The sequence below is a fragment of the Asterias amurensis genome, chromosome 13, assembly GCF_032118995.1.
Source record: "Asterias amurensis chromosome 13, ASM3211899v1".
NCBI classification, from domain to species: domain Eukaryota; kingdom Metazoa; phylum Echinodermata; class Asteroidea; order Forcipulatida; family Asteriidae; genus Asterias; species Asterias amurensis.
Window position 1 is genome coordinate 1,413,930 of NC_092660.1, and position 27,860 is coordinate 1,441,789.

Genomic DNA, 27,860 nt, shown 5'->3' on the forward strand with positions numbered 1-27,860 from the left:
ATTCCAATGTGCGATTAAAGGGTAGTAATACATTGTAAAAGTACCTTATATTGGTCACAAAGTACACTTTACATAATAGGCCTGCAGCCAAATTCACGAAACGCTAGGATGAATCCTATCTCGAGTTAGGACGAGCATTAACCCGTCCTAACTTAGGATGGGTTCAATGCCTCCCAACGTCTATGTATACGGAACTGAACTCGTCCTGAGATTAGCCAAAGTTAGAGTTTGTTGAAATCAACAGCAGACCTGTCAAGGTCATAAACTACAAATAAAAATGTTTTTTGAGACTCATGTTCCACCATTCAAATGACAGTAGTGTCGTGTAACAAAAGCAAATAGTGTTAACATTTGCTATCTGTTGAAGGCAAATATTATAAAGCGCCTACACACGATTAGGAACTCTAGCTGAAATGTGAAGTGTTTACTGCATCCTTGCAATTCAGCAAGTAACTCTTTCGGTGTACCAATAAATCAGTGCAGATCATTGTTAACAAACAACACCAGCCGCAATGCATCGGGGATAAAGAATAATAATTTTGGTTTTACCATAGAGCTATATATATAGCTTTATGGGTTTTACCCATATACACCGATGTGTGTAGCACTGTATACTCTCTGTTTTCCCCGAGTCTTGTGAACAAATTCACAGGCATATTACTCGGGTGGGATTCGAACCCACGACCTTCACGATTCTAGAGCAGTTTTATACCAACTAGACCACCGAGATTGCCCGGTAGCTAGAGGCAGTTTGAACAACATCAACAACAAAAAACAAAAACTTTAATACAAAACCAAGTTTCATTTCAGTTTAGCAAAACATTACTTTCAAAAATATATGTTCTTTATTTACCTCCGGTTACCATGCCAACTAAACAAGGGGTGCATCAACACTCCCTCCTCCCCCATAGTTTACGTTTTACCAACGTCCAACGTGTTTTATCTGTTCGGTGTTTTAAGTTTCAATGTTATGATAAACCAAACATACAAAATACATTTACATATAAATATAAATTGACTTTACATTCGACATTAAGCAATTGACATTTCATAACTGTTTTGTTTATATGGATAGGACGTACAAACAAATTTCAGAGTGCTTAAACTGATTAAGTACATATTAATAAACAAGAAAAATCCAAACACTTTTTATTCTTAAAATATTACTAAAAAAACTTTTAAAATCCTCGAATGCAAAAAAAACCAGACACCGATTCTGATCAGCAAGACACCTTGCAAAAGACTCTGCTAGAGTCGAAACGTCAGGTCATTCACCATTTTGTTTGCATTACCAACGGTCCTTTTGGTTGGTAAGGAGTATCAACAGCCAATACTATCTGTTCAAGGTATTCTTCGATAATTTAAAAGCTAACTTTTCAGAATCTTTAAACTCAATGTTTAAATTAAATTTGGTCACGCTCAGTGTTGCTTCTCTCCACCCTGGAGTACACATAATGATAACTATGACAAAGCGGTACTGAAAACAATACATGGTCTTCACTCTGACTTTAAAAAAGTTTGGATTTGTAAAGAAATCTCGAGATCAAGTTTGATGATCAATACTTCTTAAACCAAGAAACATAAATGCTTCTCTACATCCAGGAGTACAAAAAAGTACTCCTCAGAATCGAGCAATTGTAGTCGCAACTTTGAACCATTAATGGTACGACTATGCTACTGCAGGAGGTCTACACTATTTGTGGACCTATGCGGCCAGTGAAGTTAACCATAATTGCTTCTCTACATCCAGGAGTGCAAACAATATAAAATAATTGATTCTAGATCTAAACAAGGCCCTCCTTTCTCCTCCAAAAGGAATAATGCAAATCTAAGCCTCAGGAATATTTCAGCGAGTCCAGTTGCTCTTTGTCTAAACCAAAGACTTTTTCATAAATAAATATTTTTACATACTTGTTGCATCATGCCCAAATAATAATAAAATTAATGCCCATTTTAAGACAAAATCGGGCAAGAAAAGACCGTTACATGTATAATAACATTGTGACATAGGTACAGATTCAAATGCTGAATCATCTTGCCTTGTCTTCGTTCAGGAGTGCAAACTATATAAACTGCACCAGTAAAAAGTAAAAACACTAAAAAGTATGGCAAGGGAAATAACACTCCTGGGCGGTGTTTTATTTTAAAGGTTGGTTAGGTTGGTTGAAATGCATAATCTGCATTTCCGATATAATACACAGCTGCAAAAAATGGGGAAAATTCTTGCATTGTGCAATTAATTAAAATCACAATTTCCATGCTGGAATTAAAAAAAGGATACACTTTACAAAATATTTACCCGAAGGAACAAAAAAAAACAGGAACATTTTTCAAAAGTTTAAGCATCTAATCAGTGTACACAGGGATACAACAAATCAATATTGACCTTGAAAAAATCATCAAATCTTCAAGATACAACTGTTTAAAAAAATATTACTAGAATTGTCCATTGCATTGTATATAAAGATAATTTATATACATAAATTGCATACATTTTCATAATTTGCATAAATTTGCATATATTTGCATCTCATTTGCATAGTTTTAAATAACCAAGCATGTACACAACCGTGATGTAGATACAAAAAAAGTCCTTGAAAAGATTCACTGGTAAACTCAGTGAAATTAATTAATAGAATTCAGCAAAGTTTTGCTTTTCAGCACAGAGCATTAATCTCCTTTCATTTCTTAGATTATTTACCCCAAAATGTTTCTTTGTTCTGTTTATAAAGCACTCAAACAAGTTCTATTTCATTACGCAAAAGATGCATCATTTCAAACAGTTTAAGTCAAAATAGTATAAGGCAAAATCAAGAGCATGATCTACATGTTAAATATCAAAATGTACAATGGCATCCAAAGTAGAAAAATAAGTTGCCAAGTTTGCGTTCATTTCAACCCTAACCAGGGATAGTTTTTAGCAAGGCAGATCCATAATTAGGGATAAAATATGTTAATAACATTCATTCAATTACACACTAAAAAGGCCATACATGTGACCAACTTCTACAAAACTGCCCAAGCAGCTGATCATTTTTCTTTACATGTCTACTAGACATTTTCAGTGGGGTATTAATCGCATTGAATCGTCATTTGTTTAAAAAAAAAAAAATTCTCACTTGCGGAGCAAGTGGGAGGGGCTCTGTTACACCACACTGATCTGCGTAAACCACTTAGCAGAAAAAACCCCAGGTCCAAACCACTACATGAGTAATGGTATTTCCGCTGGTAACCTTATTTTTGAGTTAAGCAATTTTTTGTGCTTGAGCAGCTCTATGAAATTATGCCTTCTTAAAGCTATGTAGAACAAACTTTTGCTCAGCAAATTCTGCTGAGAGTAATTAATGAGGGAACCAGTCACAAATATCATACATTTAATGCATCGATTCTTGGCTGATAACCTGTTTTCCGCTAAGCACAATACTTCTTTGCTAAGCAATATTTTTGGCTTTAGAGCTCGATGAAATTAGGCCTTGGCTAGCAATTGTGTTACGATTGTTTTGCAAACTGAAACCAGCCAAGGTAAATATTTTGATGGAAATGTTATGTGAAAGAACCTGGTGTAGAACCCGGAGACACCGAGTGTGTCATTGTACGTGCGATTTCGTTGTTGGAACATTTTTATGGACGCGCGTGCGCCATTTTTTGCCATACAGTTGACATCATGAAACAGTCTATGTGCGCTGCCATCTTGCCATACACGCGTGTCAGACGATGACAATTTTACCATACACGCGTATCGCGATGAATCGATACGCAAATCCACAGACGACACAGAGGGCGGCTGAGCTCAGCGTTCTCCGGGATATATTTCTATATGAAGACACAAACTTCGCCCTCTATAGTCTATCTGAAGTTAGCATACGTCTCGTTCTCCTCCAAGTACGTCTTTAAGACTTCATAACAGAACAAGTATTGGTCCTAGGGAAAGGAAGAACACAAATAAAAATTTCTCGTGAGAAAATAATGGAATTGAACTGTCACAGAGGGAATGTTTATAAAGAGGAAAAAAAACATGGCAAAAAAACCCAACATTTATTCATAGATTACAAAAAACACTGCAACTTGGCACATACAATTTTACTTTATTGTATAGAATCACAGATGTCTACTACAACAGAAAGGTTGATTTGACCGACGGTCAAATTATTATTTGGCTCCTCCCTTTTTGATCACTGTAATAAACAAGCCCCTCCCCATGTTCCAATCATGACTGTGATTAATCAACAGGAATGGCAACCAATCATGATTGACAGGCCAATTAAATGTTTGGCTCCTCCCATTTCCATCATTCTTAAACAAACCCCTCCAACAATACAGGAAAATTACAATTATTGAATATAATAATAATAAAACAATTTTTATAGAGTGCCCTTAACCGCCAAGGGGTCCTAAGGCACTTTACGAAGGTTACAAATTGAAGCAAGAAAGACAAATTCTGACCAATTTAAGATAAAGAAATGAATGATCTATATAAATGACAGGCAAATCTGTAATTGACAATGCCCCTATACATGTACATTATTAATAAAACAGGCCCCCCCCCTGGTTACCATAGCAACCGAGTGATTGACATACCTGGCTCTCAACCATCACATCTCGGTTTCTTCTGAGATTCCTGACAGCGTGGAAGACATCGACGAGTTTCTCTTCTTTCAGTTTCTTCAAACCGACCATCGAGGCGCAGAAAATCCCACTTCGCGTTACTCCGTCACTAAAAGATAGGACCAAATATAATGCACCATGTCAAACAAAAACTATTATTGATTGATTATTACCACAATAAAACATTATTTGTTAAGATAAATAATCGTTTATGAATAGAGAAACATAAAATACAATAAATTACAGTAACAAAACATAACATCAATATGTATGCAGGAATAACAAAGATATTACCGAATGAAAATTTATAGATTACAAAATATAGGTATAGCAGAGAGAATACAGATGCCCGAATATTAAATAAAGAATAAAACAGGGAATATAGATACACAATTATAAAATTTAGAATTTAGAAAACACAAATATAAAATAGAGAATATAGATACATAAATATAAAACAGAGAATATATGCATAAATATAAAACAGAGAATATATGCATAAATATAAAATAGAGAATATAGATGCATAAATATAAAATAGAGAATGTAGATGCATACTTATAAAACAAAGAAAATATATACATAAATATAAAATATAAAATATAGATGCATAAATATAAAATAGAGAAAATAGATGCATGAATATAAAATGGAAATATAGATGCATAAGAAAAAAAATAGAGAAAACAGATGCATAAATATAAAATAGAGAACATAGATACACAATTATAAAAAACGACAATATTGATGCATAAATATAAAATAGAGAAAATAGATGCAGAAGTATAAAACAGAGAATATAGAAGCATAAATATAAAATAGAGAAAATATATACACAAGTATAAAAAGAGAAAATAGATGCATAAGTTTAAAATAGAGAATATAGATATACAATGTGTGCCTAGACTCTGGGTAGGGGATGCAGGTTGGGAGAGGGAAGAGGTTTGGGAAGATCATGTAAGGAAGTTTAAGGGGATGTGAAGGTGGGAGACATGTTGAAGTGGGAGGAACGACTTCTTGCATGCACAGCATTGCCCAATTTTATGGCTCTGCTTACCGTAAGCAAATAATCGGAAGTAGGAAATTCCGGTCTTACATCAAGTGTATTTCAGCGGGTTTTTTTCTTGCGTGCTTGGTTACTCCTAATTATTAGGCATACTTCCCTTACACAGCTAGCGCAGAAACTTGACGCTACACATGGAGCGCAGAAATTTGACGCTACATACGGAGCGCAGAAATTTGACGCTACACATGGAGCGCAGAAATTTGACGCTACATATGTAGCGCAGAAATTTGGCGCTAGCACAGTAAGTAGGGAAGGGTGATCGTAAGCACAGAGTTCGGCGATAAGCTGAGCCATAAAACTGGGCCCGGTACGTAACAACTGGACCTCAAAGTGGAAGGGTGATAGGGGTAGAGAGGTAGGGTAGACTACTCACAGACAGTGCACAGCAGTACGACCCTCGCATCCACTCTGTCGTTGGCCTTGCTGTACAAGCTCCAAGAAGGAGACGAACGGTGTAATACTCACTGGGAATTCCTCCTCCTCCTTCCACTTCTTGAACTCAAAGTGGTGAATAGTACGAGGTTTCTCCGACTAGACAAAAAGGAAAACACAGCACGGAAATAAAATGTAACATCTCAACTCTAAGATGAGAAAATCTTTTCTAATGATAATAGTAATAACTAAGTCTTATAAAGCGCATTTTATAATAACCGTATCAATGCGCTTCACCCAAGGGTAAATGGGTACTGTCGGGGAAGACTTTGATATTGTGTATGAAAATACTCCCCAGGGAGCTGAGAAAGATTAAAGGAATATTGTTGGCCCAGTGACCAGCCGTCGATTTTCACCAAACTCTTCCTAACTTTGGATTAATCTTAGGACTTGGGACAAGTTAAGTTCCGTAACCATAGATGTTAGGACGCAGTGAACCTATCCTCAGTTAGGGCGAGTTACTCCTCCTAATTCGAGATACATGTCGGATTAATCCTAGCATTTCATGAAATCAGCTGCAGGGCACTAATGTAAAGCGCATTGATTCAGTTATTTTAAAATGTGCTACGTAAGAACTAGTTATTGTTGATATTAAGTATAGTTTGAAGTTCTGCAAGGTGGAAATTCGATATGGAAAGGTTTGCGGTAACACCGTTGTAATGATTATTTCTGAATGAGTTGGGGTGGTTCTGAAAAGAAACGGAGGTTTCAAATCAACGTTTTGATCAGTCTACTGATCGACTACTGGAGAATGCTATCTCCAAAAGACGATCAGAGCATCCTGCTCAAAACATCAAGTTGAAACCTCTGGTTCTTTTCAAAACCACCCCAGCTTTTCCGTATTGTTGGTATTATCAATACTTACAATCTTGTTGGTGTTCTTGAGTTTAAAGGTCCTGGCTATGGTATGGTTGAAGTCCTTACAGTCTCTCAGCTGAAGCTCAAAGATTCCAAGAGCTGCCGTTTCCTCAGGGTCGTCCAGCCAGTAGGGTTGCAACGTCTGCAGAATCAAATAGTATAGCAATCCTTAGTAAGGGTGATTGTGATTACTGTTTTTAATTGTTTGTACTTTATTCATGTACACTGTTATGTCTCACTGTAGGAGCCTGGGCCCAAACTCACAGAGCTGCTTAAGCACAGCAAGTAGCTAAGCACAAACAGCCAGTAAGGCTGCAACGTCTACAGAATGAAATAGTTCAGCAGTTCTTAGTGAGGGTATCTGATTGTTTGTACCTTATTCATGTTTAAAACATTCTTCTTCTTATGTTTATCAAATTGTTCATAATTTAGCCCCAATATATCTCAAAGACCTCGTAGCCCTTCCTTCATCTTCACTTTCATCAGCTACCCGACGACGCCTTCGTTCTTCTTCCATCGCCCATTTCCAGCTTTCCCCAGGACCCCTGCACCACATTTTGAGTTCAAATTTTCACAGGTTTGTTATTTTGTGCATATGTTGAGACACAACAAGTAAGAAGACTTTGACAATTACCAATAGTGTCCAGTGCCTTTAAACCAAAAACAATCCTGACTCTTTTTACCTCATCTTCCGATCCTTCGATGTCATTCAACATGACAATAACTCTGGCGTTATAATCATAGATCATTCTCCAGAAGTCAACCACGGTGTTTGGGAGAGGACTCTGGGTGGCCAGGAATCCATCCTTCTTCTTGTAACCCTGGAAACAAAATTAAACAAATTGTCAAAACAAGTTCAAGTTTGTGAAATCTTGTTGTTCCTTCTTCTGTGGACTCCGTTTGTACCGGCGGTCTAGCAGTTTAGAAATTAACTCTAAGATAACTTAAGAAAGTCTACTAAAAAATATTGGCAAAAAGTGTCTCTTTGCACTAGATAAAACTACGTTATTGCTAATACTATTACATCTTATACTTACATCAATAAATGATGTGTTGAATTAGTTTGTGATAAGACTACATTATTACATCTAATACTTCAATCAATAAATGATCGTTGATTCAGTTTGTAATAAGACTACATTATTACTAATATTATTACACAAAAACATGCAATACTTACATCGATAAATGATGCGTTGATGTAATTTGTGATAAGACTACATTATTACTAATACTATTACATTATTACATCTAATACTTACATCGATAAATGATGCGTTGATGTAGTTTGTGCTGTTGTCATCTTCACCAGGGGACATGAGGTAAGGGCGACACTTATCAACTGAAATGGGAACATGAAAAACAATTATTCATAGAACCAACGACAAATGTACACACCAAATGACTTTAAACCGTATCAAAGCAACTTCGACAGCCAATTGAGTTATAATTTTCACAGCTTTGTTATTTTATGCATATGTTGAGAACCACCTAGTGAGAAGACTGTTTTTTTTTACAATTACCAAAGGTGTCCAGTGCCTTTAAGTGTGTGTTTTGTCTATGTATTTTATCCTTTGTTTCTATGAATCTTTATATTTTTGGTTTTCTCTTTGAGAAAAATTCAGATATAATTCGGCCATTGGGCCACATGTTTGAATGTTTTTCATAAACCAGAATAATAATACACCAATCCATTACGCCAGGCCCAATTATCATTGACCAATCACAACCGCGAAATCTGATCACCATTTGAACCGTTTGGTGATCTTTGCACTAATGGTTATCAGGTTTCGCGGCTGTGATTAGTCAACTGGTAAGGAGGCGGGGCGTAATGGATCGGTCTATTGATAGAGAACAGAATTTTATATTGCCAACAAAAGAGATAAACTAGACACCCATCGAATGAAAAAGTACCTTTTTATTTGACTGCAATGTTTTTGTTGTCCTCCTGGGTTTCTTACATTTCTCCTCTTTTTATAACATCTCACTACTATTATGGCTGTCTTTTTTGTAAAGTGTTTAAAGGCAGTGGACACTATTGGTAATCACTCAAAATTATTTAAAAAAAAAAACCTTACTTGGTATTGAGTAATGGAGAGAGGTTGATGGTACAAAACACTGTGAGAAACGGCTCCCTCTGAAGTAACGAACGAGTTTTCGAGAATGATGTAATTTTCCACGCATTTGATTTCGGGACCTCAGATTTAGACTTTGAGGTCTTGAAATCAAGCATCTGAAAGCACACAATTACGTGCGATAAGGGCGTTTTTTCTTTCATTATTCATTGTGTGCAACTTCGAGGACCAATTGAGCTCAAATTTTCACAGGTTTGTTATTTTATGCATATGTTGAGATACAGCAAGTGGGAAGACTGGTCTTTGACCATAACCAATAGTGTCCAATGTCTATAACTAATGCTTGGGTAATTTGTCTCTGCTTTGATGACTAATTATTTATCGAAAAAAATACTAATAAAAAAAATAAATAACATCACTAATAATAATTGTGAGTGACTTACGTGGTATGCAATCATGGTAGCGATTCTTGGTCACATTCATCTCATTCCTACCACCATGACAGTTGTCATCGCTCGGAGCAACAGACATCGTATCTAACACCTGCAATAAGTTTGCAAAAAAGCTTCAATCCGAAGGCAAAAAAAATACACCACCCAGCAAAAGTAGAAAAGGAGTGCTGCGTTTCCCAGTGCAAAATGTCACAGAGCTACTTGAGCTAAAGATAAGGACTAGCAGTTTTTTTGTTTATAGAACAATCAGTGTCATTTTTAGTATATTACAGGACATGGTATGCTGGTAACCTTTTTCTGGTAAGCAAATTTTGTTCAGCTTAGCAGGGAAGGTGCCAGGATTGGTGGCTTGGTTGCTTAGAAGTAACCATGAAGGGGTGGCAACCAAATGGGTAACAGTCAAGATCATGTTCAGAAATGATACTTTACAAACATTTCTGAAACAAAACCAAGCATAATTGGTTAGAAACTATTGCACAAAGATGTGCACAAAAATCATTAATATTAGCTATATTAAGTAGGATTTGAAACTTTGCATGTAATACTGGTCTTTGACAATTACAAAACATGTCCCGTGCCTTTAATGTGTTAATCTGTGTCTCAAAGCCAATGCATGTCTTTAGGGACCGTTGCCTACAAGCTCTTCCTCTAAAATGCATCCCTCTGATGTATCATACTTATTTTCATCTTGATATATCTTTACTGCATTGTATTCTTTAAAGCTGGTGGACCCTTTCGGAACAGAAAAATAATAAAAATCACAGATTTACAAATAACTTACAGGGTTTACAGAAGGTAATGGTGAAAGACTTCTCTTGAAATATTGTTCCATGAAATGCTATACTTTTTGAGAACACTTTAAAACAATATCAATTCTCGATATCGAGATTTATGGATTTACATGTTATGACACGGCGAAACGTGCGGGAACAAGGGTGGGTTTTCCCGCTATTTTCTCCCAACTCCGATGACCGATTGAGCCTCAATTTTTATAGGTTTGTTATTTTATACATAAGTTGTGATACACCAAGTGTGGGCCTTGGACAATACTGTTTACCGAAAGTGTCCAATGGCTTTAAACTGATCGCTCTTGAGTGATAATGTGTTTTATTTGTTGATACTGTGGAACATAAAATGAACCTTGAATGCTTTGAGTTTTTATGCGGTACTTACTCTAAAATGCTCTTCAACGTATGTGTTTCCAGTGAGTGGGTTACGCTCGTGCAGCGCTGCGTACTGAGTTGGGAATGTTTCTGCATCCATGACGGTTTCCCCACACAGCAGTGTCTCCACAAGAACTTCAAAGATGAACATGTACTGATCCTAAAACAGGAAAAAAACCTTGTAATTAATAAGAATAATATTGGCTTCTTATATAGCGCTCAGGTCCGTTATGCAGTGACGCTCATGGCGCTTCAACATTATTAACCCTGGTCACTGGGCCTTAAATCATCCCTTAAACCATCTCAGCTCCCTGGCCAACAAATGCGCTACTCAAATGCGTTAAATCAATCACAAGAACCATCTCTGCACTCACAGGTACCCACTTACCCATGGGTGATGGGAAGCAATTATAGTAAAGTGTCTTGCTCAGGGACACAAGTGTCATGACCGGGACTCAAGCCCACACTCTGCTGAACAGAATGACCAGAGCTTGAGTTCGGTGCTCTGATTCACTCGGCCAGAAAAACTATAGTAATGCTTCGGGAAAGGCCTGAGTATACAGTGCTATTAACACATTGGTGTATGGGTAAAACAAAACTTATATTCTTTCTCCCCGATGCCAATTTAACACCTATTGAATCTTTGCAGTACATGCTGCCAAAACATTCAAATCGAGCTGCCTCTGGTGTTCTAGTTAGTAAGACACTCGTTCACTACCCCTTTATTTCCTTATTTAATTATACATTTGGTTTGTGTTAACAAGCATTTGTTGAACCAAAAATCTTACCATTGTTTGGACCATCTTCATTCTATGGTTCCTCATTTGATGGACAAAGTCAATAATGTTGATCTGTTTTTCCTCGGCCACCATATTCAACATGGCGTCTACTGTGATGAAAGTGCCTGTACGTCCCACACCCGCACTGTAGGTTCATAAGAATACAACGTATAAAATACATCGGCCAAAACAAACATTTATTAAATGAAAACACAGTGATGGGGGTAGGCCTCCTGAAACAAGTAGGATTTCAGAAGTGACTTGAATGTGTTGAAGGATGTTGTGTCCCTGATGTGATTGTGAACATTATTTGGGGGTCATATACTGATAGGGCTGTATCAACAAAGTGGTGACCAGGAGCTATTTGACCAAAGGTGTCAGCGCCCGTTTTCAGCGCCATCTTGCAGAATGGCCATGATCTAATCAGGGGCTTGTTCTTGAAAGGCCTTGAACATGAAAATGATGACCTTGAAGTCAATCCTTTGTTAGATTGGGAGTCAGTGTAGTTTGATGAGTTCAATTTTGGCTCAGCAAAGAAATTTGTCAAGCAGTATTTTCCACTGAACAGCTTTATGAAATTTGGCCCATAGCTCTAAATGTCGAGCACATTGATCGTGTTATTGTCAAATGCGCTGTATAAGAACTAGTAATTATTATGTACCTGCAATGTACAACCATTGGGCTTGGTTTGATGTCGTCTTCATTCTGCTTGACTTCATGAATGAACTTCATGAGGGGTGCTGGAGAGTCCGGTAGACCCATGTCTGGCCAGGAGGTGTAGTGGAATTGCTTGATTTCACGGGGTACGTCCTCGTCAATCTACAGGGTTTGAAAAAAAAAAACATTTTAAATTGTCACAAATAATGAAAAAAATTACAATGAAATATGAAAAGTCTGAATTAGATGTTAGGCTTGGATTCAAAGTGAATGCTGTTCGTTGTGCATTGTCGTGTGTTAAAATGAAAATATGTTAGGCAATGAGCACAAATCCGGATATGTGTTTACGTTATCGGCTAAAAGCGATGCACATTGTAGACGGTTTCATGTTAGTTGTGCATTGCAGTGTTTCAAAATGAAAGTTATTATTTTAACTAATATTTTATTTAATAATAACAATAACAATAACAATAACAATAACAATAACAATAACAATAACAATAACAATAACAATAACAATAACAATAACAATAACAATAACAATAACAATAACAATAACAATAACAATAACAATAACAATAACAATAACAATAACAATAACAATAACAATAACAATAACAATAACAATAAAATGATACATGACAACATACCCCACATTGGGCAAGGGACAACAAAAGCAAATACATACTAAGATCCATAGATCTGTTGCCCCTCCTCTGTGGTACACAATGATGTTAATCTCAACAGGAGGAAAATGAGCTACCCAGACACCATCACTAAAGACATAAATCTCAATCCAAACGAGACTTGACAACTCATGAGGGACAAAGCAACCTGGCACCATTTCATCAAAGCTGCTTCTACTATTCCGTCCAAGGACAAAGGATGATGATGGATGATGATGATAATAAAAATATAGATAGGCGTCATAGTACACAAAGCAATAATAAAAGTAGACAATTATATACAAAACCAATAATAAATAACTAGTAACAATAAAAAATAAAATTAAAATAAGTTTAGAAATGAGCACACTCCTGGATACATGTTTTACGTAATCGGTTTATGTTGGGTCATGCACATTGTTGATGGTCTCATGGAAAGATGACACGAGAAAAGAGACTCACGTTAATGTTTGAGATCACAAATGTCCGCTCCGTAAAATCCGTCTTAACTTTCTCCGACACAAGCTTCACGACAATGTCTCCGTAGATCTTTTGTTCGTCTGGCCAGTACTGTATACACTTTTTCTAAAAAAAAAAAAAAAAAAGCAAAATCTTTTCAAATGGTAGGATGAAACCTAGGCAACGGTATTTTTGGCTGGCAACCTTATTTTTTTGGTAAGCATAATTTAGATGTGCTTAGCTACTTTTTGTGCTCAAAGGATTTGAGTATTTTTTGTAACACAAAACACAATGTCTACAGATTTACATTCTTAAGAAACAAGTTTAAAAATGTCACAAAAAATAGTTTTGTGTACATGCTTTGACGAAAATTATTTTTCGAGACCTGTTTTACTCATTCTTAAAAACTACAGCACCTCAGTAAGTAATATTTTAAGGGAAGCTTTCTACTATCATTTCTTCAAACCATGTAAGTTTAATGTAAATCTGTGGACATTGTGTTTTGTGTCCTACAGAAAGTACCCAGAACCTTTAAGCAGCTCTATCAAATTAGGGCATGACGATGATGATGATGAAGGACGGTAGAATCCTGTTGACAAATTTGGAAGAAAAACATGAGGACATCTTTAGGTGAACGAATATGATTTTTTACCTTTGCATTTTCAATGAGATTTGTGAGCATGACGATGATCATGACTTCTTGCTCCCAAACCATCCGCCAGAAATCAGGACTAGAGGATTTGTTGGGTCCTGAAGGACAAGACATGAAAATAACGTGAGTTAGAAACGCAGATTTTATTTAGCATGCAGCCTTGCTACCATGGGCAGGAGCCGTATTGATACCTTGTCACTAAAACATGAATAACACAGCATTTGTTAAAGGCAGTGGACACTATTGGTAATTACTCAAATAATTATTAGCATAAAACCTTCCTTGGTGACGAGTAATGGCGAGAGGTTGATGGTGTGAAACATTGTGAGAAACGACTCCCTCTGACGTGCCATAGTTTTCGAGAAAGGAGTAATTTTCCACGAACTTGATTTCGAGACCTCAGATTTAGAACTTGAGGTCTAGAAATCATCCATCTAAACGCACACAACTTCTTGTGACAAGGGTGTGTTTTCTTTCATTATTATCTCGTAACTTTGATGACCGATTGAGCTCAAATTTTCACAGGTTTGCTATTTTATGCATATGTTGAGATACACCAAATGTGAAGGCTAGACTTTTAGAATTACCAATAGTGTCCACTGCCTTTAAGGCGCGGGTCAAGATGGACAGTGCTTATCTACATGTATATCACACATCAGTGTAGCAAGGTTTACCTGTACCATTTTATGGTGAATAGCCCACGGGACCAGTTACCGTGTCATTTTTCCCTTTGAAATGAAATAGGAATGCTTTTCAAAACTCAACTAGCCAGCCAGACCACTGAGAAGTAAATTTTGACCGGTCTTCAGGTGTTTAGGAACTAATGTTTAGGGAGAACGCTAGTATACAAAAAAGATGACTATATAATTAGTTAATGTGACTGTTTTGTTTACCTTGAGTAGCGATGTAGGCATTTTTCTGCTGGTAGCCCTGGAGGTTAACACAAAATAAGAGTAAAGGTCACATTAACTAACTGGTAGCCCTGGAGGTTAACACAAAGTAAGAGTAAAGGTCACATTAACTAACTGGTAGCCCTGGAGGTTAACACAAAATAAGAGTAAAGGTCACATTAACTAACTGGTAGCCCTGGAGGTTAACACAAAATAAGAGTAAAGGTCACATTAACTTACTGGTAGCCCTGGAGGTTAACACAAAATGAGAGTAAAGGTCACATTAACTAACTGGTAGCCCTGGAGGTTAACACAAAATGAGAGTAAAGGTCACATTAACTAACTGGTAGCCCTGGAGGTTAACACAAAATAAGAGTAAAGGTCACATTAACTAACTGGTAGCCCTGGAGGTTAACACAAAATAAGAGTAAAGGTCACATTAACTAACTGGTAGCCCTGGAGGTTAACACAAAATAAGAGTAAAGGTCACATTAACTAACTGGTAGCCCTGGAGGTTAACACAAAATAAGAGTAAAGGTCACATTAATTAACTGGTAGCCCTGGAGGTTAACACAAAATAAGAGTAAAGGTCACATTAACTAACTGGTAGCCCTGGAGGTTAACACAAAATAAGAGTAAAGGTCACATTAACTAACTGGTAGCCCTGGAGGTTAACACAAAGTAAGAGTAAAGGTCACATTAACTAACTGGTAGCCCTGGAGGTTAACACAAAATAAGAGTAAAGGTCACATTAATTAACTGGTAGCCCTGGAGGTTAACACAAAATAAGAGTAAAGGTCACATTAACTAACTGGTAGCCCTGGAGGTTAACACAAAATAAGAGTAAAGGACACATTAACTAACTGGTAGCCCTGGAGGTTAACACAAAATGAGAGTAAAGGTCACATTAACTAACTGGTAGCCCTGGAGGTTAACACAAAATAAGAGTAAAGGTCACATTAACTAACTGGTAGCCCTGGAGGTTAACACAAAATAAGAGTAAAGGTCACATTAACTAACTGGTAGCCCTGGAGGTTAACACAAAATGAGAGTAAAGGTCACATTAACTAACTGGTAGCCCTGGAGGTTAACACAAAATAAGAGTAAAGGTCACATTAACTAACTGGTAGCCCTGGAGGTTAACACAAAATAAGAGTAAAGGTCACATTAACTAACTGGTAGCCCTGGAGGTTAACACAAAATAAGAGTAAAGGTCACATTAACTAACTGGTAGCCCTGGAGGTTAACACAAAATAAGAGTAAAGGTCACATTAACTTACTGGTAGCCCTGGAGGTTAACACAAAATAAGAGTAAAGGTCACATTAACTAACTGGTAGCCCTGGAGGTTAACACAAAATGAGAGTAAAGGTCACATTAACTAACTGGTAGCCCTGGAGGTTAACACAAAATAAGAGTAAAGGTCACATTAACTAACTGGTAGCCCTGGAGGTTAACACAAAATAAGAGTAAAGGACACATTAACTAACTGGTAGCCCTGGAGGTTAACACAAAATAAGAGTAAAGGTCACATTAACTAACTGGTAGCCCTGGAGGTTAACACAAAATAAGAGTAAAGGTCACATTAACTAACTGGTAGCCCTGGAGGTTAACACAAAATAAGAGTAAAGGTCACATTAACTAACTGGTAGCCCTGGAGGTTAACACAAAATAAGAGTAAAGGTCACATTAACTAACTGGTAGCCCTGGAGGTTAACACAAAATAAGAGTAAAGGTCACATTAACTAACTGGTAGCCCTGGAGGTTAACACAAAATAAGAGTAAAGGACACATTAACTAACTGGTAGCCCTGGAGGTTAACACAAAATAAGAGTAAAGGTCACATTAACTAACTGGTAGCCCTGGAGGTTAACACAAAATAAGAGTAAAGGTCACATTAACTAACTGGTAGCCCTGGAGGTTAACACAAAGTAAGAGTAAAGGACACATTAACTAACTGGTAGCCCTGGAGGTTAACACAAAGTAAGAGTAAAGGTCACATTAACTAACTGGTAGCCCTGGAGGTTAACACAAAATAAGAGTAAAGGTCACATTAACTAACTGGTAGCCCTGGAGGTTAACACAAAATAAGAGTAAAGGTCACATTAACTAACTGGTAGCCCTGGAGGTTAACACAAAATAAGAGTAAAGGTCACATTAACTAACTGGTAGCCCTGGAGGTTAACACAAAATAAGAGTAAAGGTCACATTAACTAACTGGTAGCCCTGGAGGTTAACACAAAATGAGAGTAAAGGTCACATTAACTAACTGGTAGCCCTGGAGGTTAACACAAAATAAGAGTAAAGGTCACATTAACTAACTGGTAGCCCTGGAGGTTAACACAAAGTAAGAGTAAAGGTCACATTAATTAACTGGTAGCCCTGGAGGTTAACACAAAATAAGAGTAAAGGTCACATTAACTAACTGGTAGCCCTGGAGGTTAACACAAAATAAGAGTAAAGGTCACATTAACTAACTGGTAGCCCTGGAGGTTAACACAAAGTAAGAGTAAAGGTCACATTAACTAACTGGTAGCCCTGGAGGTTAACACAAAATAAGAGTAAAGGTCACATTAACTAACTGGTAGCCCTGGAGGTTAACACAAAATAAGAGTAAAGGTCACATTAACTAACTGGTAGCCCTGGAGGTTAACACAAAATAAGAGTAAAGGTCACATTAACTAACTGGTAGCCCTGGAGGTTAACACAAAATAAGAGTAAAGGTCACATTAACTAACTGGTAGCCCTGGAGGTTAACACAAAATAAGAGTAAAGGTCACATTAACTAACTGGTAGCCCTGGAGGTTAACACAAAATAAGAGTAAAGGTCACATTAACTAACTGGTAGCCCTGGAGGTTAACACAAAATAAGAGTAAAGGTCACATTAACTAACTGGTAGCCCTGGAGGTTAACACAAAATAAGAGTAAAGGTCACATTAACTAACTGGTAGCCCTGGAGGTTAACACAAAATAAGAGTAAAGGTCACATTAACTAACTGGTAGCCCTGGAGGTTAACACAAAATAAGAGTAAAGGTCACATTAACTAACTGGTAGCCCTGGAGGTTAACACAAAATAAGAGTAAAGGTCACATTAACTAACTGGTAGCCCTGGAGGTTAACACAAAATAAGAGTAAAGGTCACATTAACTAACTGGTAGCCCTGGAGGTTAACACAAAATAAGAGTAAAGGTCACATTAACTAACTGGTAGCCCTGGAGGTTAACACAAATAAGAGTAAAGGACACATTAACTAACTGGTAGCCCTGGAGGTTAACACAAAATAAGAGTAAAGGTCACATTAACTAACTGGTAGCCCTGGAGGTTAACACAAATAAGAGTTAAGGTCACATTAACTAACTGGTAGCCCTGGAGGTTAACACAAAATAAGAGTAAAGGTCACATTAACTATTGGAAAATAATTTCTAAGTGAGTTAATGTTGCTGAAGTTATAAATTTTATTTTAAATCTTTAAATATTTACACCAGAAATATAACTTGGACAGGGGCTGTCAAGGTTATACAAAAGTAGGAAAAAAAACATGGACAAATTGTGTACAATGAGACCCTTGTTTTGTTGACATGCCAAATATGAAATCAAGAATAAAGAAATCATACAATCACTATAAACAGAGGGTTTGTGTGTTTTTGATGTTTCCAGTAGTTTTGTCAAACAAATTAACTCCTAGATGACATTTTCTGTAATTTTTTTCAAACAACTAAGCACAGTGTAGCCCAAGAAAATGTTTGAAGAATTTTTCTTGCTTTGCCAACATGAATCAGAATCTTTAAACATCTTTTCAAACCTGTAGATTTTTCAGCTGATATTTTTTCCAAAATGTACAGGTTTGAAAAGATGTTTAAAGAAGGTATTTATTCATGCTGGCAAATCAAGAACAATATTCTTCAAATATTTACTTTGGCCACGCTGTGCTTAGTTGTTTGAAAAAGTTTACAGAAAATGTCATCTAGGAGTTAAATTTGTTTGACAAAACAATTGAAAACATCAAAAACACACAAACCCAGTGATTGTGATGATTTCTTTATTCTTGATTTCATATCGGCATGTCAACAAAACTTTAAAAAAAAAACTCCCTCCCTCATCCGCAAAAAAAGGACGATCAACAATATATTTTTTTATGTGGCCTAATGCAAAAATTAAATACATTGAGTTGTTCGATTTGAGCTTTGACACGCATTGCATCTTTAAAGACTTTGTTTTTTATTTATCTAATGTCATTAGGTGTTTGCTTACGTCGATGTACGAGGCGTTTATGTAATCAGTATCTTCGTCATCATTTATCACATCAAGAACAACTCGTGTGCAGTCATCTACAAAAAACAAACAAACAAATAAACAAGAATCACATTAAAAATAGGCAAGTATTAAAAAATAACTTTCATTACTTTTATTACTAATCTTATTATATTTGCAGGTTTTCTACAGTCATTGAGTTGGACTTACATGGAATGATATTAGCGTATCGATTCTTGCATCTTTGTTCTTCTTTCTGGGCTGCATCAATAGAGAACAGCTGTTCATCCGGTAAACTCTACACACAGACAACAAATAAAATAATTGCAATTAAAGATTCTTCAGCTGCAAACTTCAACAACTGAAGTCTTCTTGGAGGCTAGGTGGATTAAATCAAATATTGTCATCATCTATGTCATGTTCCCAAACAACAGCACAAGTCTACTTTGAGGGAAAGATGTATGGCTTTCTGTTAAGCAAGATTTTTCTGTGCTTAGAAAGTTTTCATGCTTAAGCCCTGGTTTAGATGTGGGAAGAAAACCTCAAATAAGGAGGAACCTATGAACCATAGAGGGACTGAAAACACAAATACACATGAAAGGCTTTGATAATTGTTAACATAAAAACTTACTTGGTATCGAGCAACGGAGAGCTGTTGATAGTATAAAACATTGTGAGAAACGGCTCCCTCTGAAGTAATGTAGTTTTTGAGAAAGAAGTAGTTTCTGAATAAAATATTTGAATTGAATTTGAGACCTCAGCTGAGGTCGCGAATTCAAGTATCTGAAAGCACACAACTTGTGCGACAAGGGTGTTTTTCTTCCATTAATCTCTTGCAACTTGGACAACCAGCTGAGCTCAAATTTTCTCAGGTTTGTTATTTTATGCATATGTTGAGTTACACCATGTGAGAAGACTGGTCTTTGACAATTACCAAAGGTGTCCAGTGCCTTTTTAAACCCTAATCCCCTTAAAAGGGGATTAGGGTTTGAGATAATCCTAAACCCATCAATGAACTAATCCAACTTACAGCAAAGTCATGTGAGAAGCCCTTGTTCCCTTTAGCCTTCTTCTTCTTGATGTACTCAGGAAGATCTTGAAGGCTGACCGGCCTGTGGGGCTTCCAAGCTTTCTTGGGCGGAGCCGAGACCTTAGTCGGCTTTGGCACGGGTGTGGTTGATTTCCCTTTGACCCCATCTGTACGCCTGAGCTCCTTGCGGACAAGTTCCTCAACGACAGTTGATTGATTTGGTACACCGTTGGTTCTTGGCTTTGCTTTTTCTGTTAAATTTTTTGAAAATAGGAAATTTGAAATAGTAACAATAATAATAACAACAAATTCTTTATTAGCGCATTTTACAATAACCGTCTCAATGCGCTTTTCATTAGTGCCCTGGTCATTGGGCCAATAACATCTTTTTAATCGTTCTCAGCTCCCTGGGTAGCATACAACCTGTGCAACCACTCAAGAAAATACAGAGTATACAGTGCTAAGCTATCACTGAGTATACAGTGCTAAGCTAACACACATCAGTGTATGGGAAAAACCCAATATTAATAACAATGCAACTAACAATAATATAAGTTATCACACAAGCTCGAGTTGAATATCACAAATATAGCGCTTCTGCGCCCCATATGGGATGCAGACGCGCTATATTTTCCGTTTTTCCACACCGCGTGTGATAACGACATATCTTCAAGCAAACTTGGCGCGTGACATAGAACACACAATACGCATGGTAGTGATATTAGCCGTGCAATATAGGTTTTTATCACCACTCCATTCTGCGAATCTGATTGGAGGATTAGCGCAGACTTGAAGATAATACAAATTAGCGTAACTTAGGATAGAGGTGGGTTTTTATTGAACCTTGAAAGAGCTAAGGGTATTGACTAATCCAAGATCCTTGTAAACAAATCCTTTAAAGCTTGTGAGGGCAAACAAACTATTTGTCATTTCACCACACTTTCTTCCCTCCACCCAGTAGTACAACTTATATAACAATGTACAAGTCTTACCAAGGTTAGATAGAGTGATGCCATTGGTATTGTCCGTCTTTTCTGCTCGCCGTCTGGAAACAAATTAGTTTTAAAAAAACATCACAATTAGTGAAAGAAAACCAATTTTAATATATTTCTCAATACTTGTTTCCTTCCGAAACTCATTGACTGTGATTCATTGCAAGTAGACCCCATGCACATGACACAAAGATCAAACAGCGCCCCCACTGTTCAGTCTGAGGAACACCTGTCATTGGCGGAAAGTTGTGTGTGGTATGGTTCCTTTTTTGGACCTCAACAAGGGTTCTATTTTTCATAAAATTCTCATTCTGTTGAGATTTTAATCGATTTCTGACACCCCCATCCAAACCCCAACAGCAGTTTATACTTGCCTTCTAATCTATAGTTAAAATAACTACATAAAATTGAGTAAAACTCAATGAAATAATTTTCATAAAGAAAATACCCCCCCCCCAACAAAACATTTTGATTAGTGTCATGTTGTGTAAAAAAGTTTAAAGAAAGCCCTAAGCGCCTAGGAATCACAACGTACTACAACTTCATCCAAACAAGGCAATGGAAAATTCACTTCAACAAAGATAAAGAACACATTTGCAATCAGTAAACGGACTTGGCGTACCTTCTTCGGACAACCAAAGCAAGCGAAAACACAACTATTGCCATGACGACCAAAATACTGACAATCACAGCAACTATCATATCCATTCCTGTACCAAGTTCTCGAGCTAAAAGACAATAATAAAATGATAATAATCAGAATGTCAGTTTCCTCAAAATCGCTCACATTTTGTTCTATCATTTTAATAATTATATATAAATTTTTCCTTGCTTACTCTGTTGCACTTTTCTTTATTTAAATTGATAGTACAGTCAACGCTTTTATATTCTTCTTTTGGCTTGAATGTTTTTTGAAAAAGAGGGCCCCCTAGTGATCCACTTGCCTGGATGTGTTACCCTCTATAAAAATTTGTGTATTAAATAAAACAAATACAAAAATTGTTGACACTTTTGGCTTTTGTACCACAATAGTTTAAGATGGAAATATTTACAACAAGGCCATGATGCTTTAGTCCTACTACGAGGGGATGTTTGTGTGGATCATTAAATTCTTCGTTTAAAACATCTTTCTAACCATATGCATTTTATAACAAACGGTTACAAACACTTTTCAAAGACCAACTCGACCCATCCAAGGCATTGTGTTCCTTTAAGAGGAATGGTCCGAGAGAACGCCTGATGAACAGGTATAATAATGTAAAGCACATTGATCTAGCGACTAGAATATTGTTGCTGTATAGACCGTATCAAATAACCCCTACATTGCTAGAAAGCGGACATAATGTAGGCCAGGCCGTATGGGCGTCTTAATGCGTACATCAATGAAGCATGCAGCGTTGTCGGTTTGATTTGTATGGCACATGCACCCACACGCTTACAGACGCCATGTTGTAGGGCAGGTATTTGAGTGATGGTAACGTCATATTTGATACGGTCAAAAACAGACAATATTATTATTCTATTATTTTGGACAGGGGGAAAAGAGGAATTTCTACTCACTTTTAACTGGCGATGGTTCCGTACAACTTGGATTGGTATCCTTCAAAAGAAAGAATGAACCAACAATGAAAACCAGGAGAACACAAAATGCAAATCTGAACATTTCCGCAACAGAATGTCCAATACATGTAAGCCATTTACGAGTTAGATTTAAATAATGTCTGGTACATTGACTTGCTTAGTCACAGTGTACCGCTTATATTTGAATTCCTCAGACTATAGAGACAGTTGCTATGTCAAATGGTTCGGAGCAAGCTTTTGTATAGTAACCTCCAGATGAGCAGACCCTGGTACCATTGTGCCATACATATTCATTCAGAATTGTGTAAGGGTGTTCACCATCTCTAACGTGATGGGGTTTTGAAGGATTTTGTTTTCAGCTGTCAACTACACATAGCATTTATGACTAGGACTGGAAAAAGAGAAAGGTCTAACATGAAAGTTCTTAATAATAATAACGAAGAATACGCCTTATGTTTGCCCGCGTGAGGGGGGGGGGTAATACGTGATTCGTCATACACAGTTTTAATCAGCTTTCTGTCACTTTTGTTGCGCTGTAGTTTCAAGTTGCTTTAGAGGTGGGTTGTAACAGCTCCTTCAAAGGTCTTATTGGCCGTGATGGATATGTCTGTGGTGGTAATGTGTTCCAGTCTTTAATAACTGTTTTAAGTTGAAATGAATATACACCCGGAAGTGATACAAATATACGTGAGAGTGCCAGTGCGGGTAAAAAATACAGCGCATTTGCTGAAGCGCCTTTTCCCAAGGATACAAATCGCATATCTTCTACCTACCTGTTTGGTTTTACCAACACCGCAAAACTGGATGTCGTATTTAGTCCCTGGGTCCAGGGGAGCGTTGTAGTACCCATTGTACGTCTTGTTATCACCGACCTGGAACGTTGACGGCAGGGCAGTCTTGTTGAACTCAGCAGTGATGTACTCATTCTGTGATTGTTGGTAGCTGCCGAGCGTACTGTCCCCGACAGCCCGTCTCCTGATTGTAGACGCGGATTTTACTTTGGCGACTGTCACCTGATAAACACTGTTTTTGAAAATCAGACCAAGGATGATTAAAGCCCCTTTCACACGAGAGGAATTAAGCAAGGCAGGGTCCCTTGCTAAAATGTGGCATGGTTGTAAAATTTCACACGATGTACATCCTGTGAAAGGATTATTGTTTCTACCGTCTCAAGTTCTGAGTATAAAGACAAAATGGGAAACTGGAGGTCTTCAATTTCAGATGTGCTCTTGTGGTACCCTATATATGGTCAAAAAGGAACAAAAAAGGGAAAACAAAAGGACTTAGTGTAATTCTAAAGAATGGAGTGCTCCACAAGGAAATATGAATACAAAGTCTATGGGATAATGTCAAGTGCAGGAACAAAGAGAAGAACAAAAGATGTGTCCATAGGGTTGCGTTTTGGGGAATATTTCTTACAAATTCCTTACCTAATATATGGAGAATCCATCACCTCTAGCTGCAATGTTACTAGGTTGTCGTCCCCAACGGACGGCGTATCCAGCATCTTGGGTTTCGTAATATCTGTCATCAAATAAAACAATCTTACTCACAAATAGACAGTCTTTAAAGGTACTGGACACATTACTTAAAATTAGCATTAAAAATTACTCGGTAATGGGAAACATAGAGATGTTAAAACATTGTGAGGAACGGCTCCCTCTGAAGTAATTTCTGACTAAGATATTTTCACCTGAGGTAGACTTTAGGCCTTGAGCCTTTCTCTGGCTACCTGCAAAAATACTATTTCACACGTAGCATCTTTGACTGTTATCCTGTTCATTTTTGCCTAGCAGAAACTTATTAAGGACTTGTTGCTTCTTAGGCAGCTTTATAGAACCAAGCCCAGGGCCCAATTTCATAGAGCTGCTTAGTGGCTGATTTTGTGCTTACTGTGTGATTTCCATTTCATAGCGCTGCTAACCGTAAACACAAGGAAAGGCATGCTAAACCTTCTGGTGCCTACTGCATGAAAATTAATGACGCCACAATGCAAATCCATGGTAAACGTGCAATATGACCAATTTATTTTTCAGCTAACCTGTGAAATACGCTTGCATCGTAGCAAATTTTTCTGCTACAGTAAACACAAAAATTTGCTTAACGTTAAGCAGTGCTATTTAAACTGGTCTCACCTGGAATTTTGGTGTATATTGGCGTCAGTTCGGTATACACTCCATAAGCGACTGTTTCCGCAGCCAGCTTGATTTCATACCCTGTGGCTGCGTCTAGGTCCGATAGTGTGTGGCTTGATGCATCTGGACTGATATTGACCTCTGACCCTAGGTCACGTCCGCTTGATGAAACCGCAAAAGGTCGATCAACAACTCTGTACTTCATCTACGCAAAAGAAAAGTAAAACCTGATAAAAAAAAGCAAGTGGTCGGTGTGTAAAATCTGGATAACATTCTAGTGTATGAAAGGCATGATCGCCAATGTTCTCACTTGGTGTATCCCAACATATGCATAAAACAACAAACCTGTGAAAATTTGGACTTTATTGGTCGTCGAGGTTGCGAAGAGAATAATGGAAGAAAAACACCATCGTTGCACAAGTTGTGTGCTTTTAGATACCTTGAATTCAAGACCTCAGTCTCGAATTCAATTCAAATATTTTAGTGAGAAATTACTTCTTTCTCAAAAACTACATTACTTCAGAGGGAGCAGTTTCTCACAATTGTTTTCAAACTATCAACAGCTCTTCATTGCTCATTACCAAGTTTTTATGCTAACAATTATTTTGAGCAACTACCAATAGTATCCAGTGCCACCCACAAACAGTACACATTACATCATAAATTTAGCATAGTAACCTTTTGCTGGTCAACATTATTGGTTTGAGCTTAAACAATTTTAAGATGGTAACTGAGAGAGGCCACTTGAGGCGACTGCTTACTTTATAACCCCTTAAGACGCCGTTGATATTGTCTGGAATGTTCCATTGGATGATGAGGGTGGTTGTAGTCCTGTCTACAACAGCGACATTCATAGGTTGTTCAGGAGCTAAGAAAAGAAATAGGCAGAGCATTATGTTAGTTATTGAGTTAGAATTTATTTATGTCTTGGGAGAGGAAAAGGGGGTAACAACAGTAAGACATGATCAGACAAAAATAAGTTTTTAGAAACTAGAGTTTTAAGGGAAAGTCTTGGGAAAAAAAAAATGTTCAGAATTGAAGCTGCTTGCCAAACATGTTTACTGAGCATAGAAGATCCTGCTAAGCAAGATTATAGGTAACCGACTATAAATTCCATTGGATGCTGGTTTTGGTATTAATTCTGCTTGAGAAAATCTTTTTGAACAGAAGTGCAACTTTCTAATTGCAAAAAAAAAGAGGAAATGGCCGATCAAACCTTTTTTTCAGTTTTATATGGCACTGTTTTGAAAACAAAAAAAGAGGGTATCAGCTATTCAGTTGAAAAGCTGCATGCCTGTTTGAAGTAGGTTAGTTTGGTATGATCATGTATGCAGCTCCCCCCCCCCTTCCCACTGCCTCCTTGTTTAAACAATCACTAACTCACCGCCTTCGGCTGTCCGGTTTGTTAGAGTCACAGACCAGTCACCAAATCCTGCACCAGTACTCCCTCGAACCTGTAAGAAAACAAAGTTGCTGAAAGATGAAACAATTGCATTCAGGGCAACAACAGTTTTTGTGTGTTGTAACAATTGCATTGAAAAAATTAAAAATTCTGAAAGATGTAACAATTGCATCAGTGATAAAAAATCATTTTGTTTACCCTACCCATTGTTTGGATGATTTTCCCATCAAGATATAAACACCAAGCTGTTGCCAGCCAATCTCTCTCATACAAACATTGGTTTAACATCTATGATTATGAATTGCATGATTTTTCGAAACATTGAGTCCAAACCGGCTCTTTTCAGAGCCAACACTCCCACAAAGGAGATTTAATACATGGTTATATCTGCAAGGTTTATAGTTAACTCTGATTGTACAGTCTTTAAGGCACTGAATCAAATTCATACATGTTTACATGAATATTCAGTAGTAAGTAATTAACATAAAGAATTCCCAACTCCTAAAACACACCTTGATGTTATAATCCATGTACGGTTTCAGCCCCGAACGGAAGTAATGATGTACCGGATTGGTTGATTCCAAATGCACACATGAATATTAAGTAGTAAGTAATTAACATAAAGAATCCCCCAACTCCTAAAACACACCTTGATGTTATAATCCGTGTATGGTTTCAGCCCCTCGAGGATGTAACGGTGTCCCTGATTGGCTGATTCCACCTCATAGTCTACAGCACCAGCTGAGCTCTCATCCAATCCGGAATGCCAATACATAAACTGGTAGGCTGATATAATTCCAGTGACTGGAGCCGGTGCATCCCATGTGAATTCCAAACGAGTTGTTTCAGAATTCACAGCAAGGAAGTTTCTTGGAGGTGATGGTACTGAAATCAAGATGAATTATCAATGATTTCAATGTTCTGAAAGACAACTCAAGACTACATTCCCAAATGTTAGAGTAAGTTATACTTCTAGTTTATCAGAAATGTCTTAAGGTTGTGGCTAATGATAAAAGAAACACGTTTTTTTTTTTACGTTACAGAAGTTATCACGACAACAGTGTATAGGTAAAAACCAAAATTAATATTCTTCAAATTTAGCACAGAAAATGAACAAATAAGGACACCTATTGGCATTTGCGCTGTTGAATTTGTTGTTAAATAAAAACATCTAAATAAATAAATAAATAAAGCAAAAAATAAATACAAATCTTATAATTTCTTAAAGAAATCTGAAACTAAAATAATTTGTTTTTATTATGCCACAGGGTCATATCTTTCCAATCCATTCGAGAATAACAAAAGAGGCACTGAAACTGTTGAAAGAGCCTTTAGTTTTTATAATTGTTACTGTACATACCCCCTTCTGCTGTTTTAACAACCAAACGGCCGAATGGTCCAGAGCCTTTTTCGGTGTTAGCTCGCACCATGAAGTCATAGTCTACAAACGGCAAGAGATCATCAATGAAAGCCTCCATCGTTGTCACTGTGTTATCTTCGACTGTCTCGTTGCTGATGGAGTTCACAAGGATGTAGGTGTAGTTGACAATCAGCCCATTCTGTTGGCCGCAAATTGGTGGCTGCCAAGTAAACTTGAGATGATTTGGTCCGTCGTCGACGAGGGTGATTGCCTTAGGTGGGGCTGAAGGAACTGTTACAACAAAATGTTGAAACACATGTTTAAAAAGCATATGAATTGTCTGAATGACTTAGAAC

At 37.2% G+C, this 27,860-nt stretch overlaps 1 protein-coding gene across 3 annotated transcripts in view; it reads right to left on the reverse strand.

The window, feature by feature from the left end:
• Positions 1 to 757: 757 nt before the first annotated feature.
• Positions 758 to 27,860, reverse strand: part of LOC139945799 (tyrosine-protein phosphatase Lar-like) — a 70,758-nt gene continuing 43,655 nt past the window's right edge. For 2 of the 3 annotated variants that reach the window (XM_071943231.1, XM_071943229.1), the window contains exons 24-49: positions 27,505 to 27,795; positions 26,794 to 27,029; positions 26,127 to 26,196; positions 25,504 to 25,610; positions 24,743 to 24,947; positions 24,038 to 24,131; positions 23,381 to 23,630; positions 22,587 to 22,626; positions 21,649 to 21,754; positions 21,027 to 21,079; positions 20,035 to 20,285; positions 19,215 to 19,302; positions 19,005 to 19,081; positions 14,757 to 14,793; positions 13,864 to 13,961; positions 13,215 to 13,337; positions 12,092 to 12,249; positions 11,440 to 11,575; positions 10,662 to 10,811; positions 9,480 to 9,579; positions 8,224 to 8,303; positions 7,645 to 7,782; positions 6,969 to 7,103; positions 6,045 to 6,202; positions 4,579 to 4,714; positions 758 to 3,921 (exon numbers count right to left, since the gene is read on the reverse strand). In XM_071943231.1, the coding sequence (XP_071799332.1) occupies positions 3,847 to 3,921; positions 4,579 to 4,714; positions 6,045 to 6,202; positions 6,969 to 7,103; positions 7,645 to 7,782; positions 8,224 to 8,303; positions 9,480 to 9,579; positions 10,662 to 10,811; positions 11,440 to 11,575; positions 12,092 to 12,249; positions 13,215 to 13,337; positions 13,864 to 13,961; positions 14,757 to 14,793; positions 19,005 to 19,081; positions 19,215 to 19,302; positions 20,035 to 20,285; positions 21,027 to 21,079; positions 21,649 to 21,754; positions 22,587 to 22,626; positions 23,381 to 23,630; positions 24,038 to 24,131; positions 24,743 to 24,947; positions 25,504 to 25,610; positions 26,127 to 26,196; positions 26,794 to 27,029; positions 27,505 to 27,795 (3,392 nt within the window). In that variant the 3' untranslated portion in view covers positions 758 to 3,846. The remainder of the gene's footprint in view (positions 3,922 to 4,578; positions 4,715 to 6,044; positions 6,203 to 6,968; positions 7,104 to 7,644; positions 7,783 to 8,223; positions 8,304 to 9,479; positions 9,580 to 10,661; positions 10,812 to 11,439; positions 11,576 to 12,091; positions 12,250 to 13,214; positions 13,338 to 13,863; positions 13,962 to 14,756; positions 14,794 to 19,004; positions 19,082 to 19,214; positions 19,303 to 20,034; positions 20,286 to 21,026; positions 21,080 to 21,648; positions 21,755 to 22,586; positions 22,627 to 23,380; positions 23,631 to 24,037; positions 24,132 to 24,742; positions 24,948 to 25,503; positions 25,611 to 26,126; positions 26,197 to 26,793; positions 27,030 to 27,504; positions 27,796 to 27,860) is intronic. The other variant, XM_071943232.1, reaches the window with a different exon arrangement.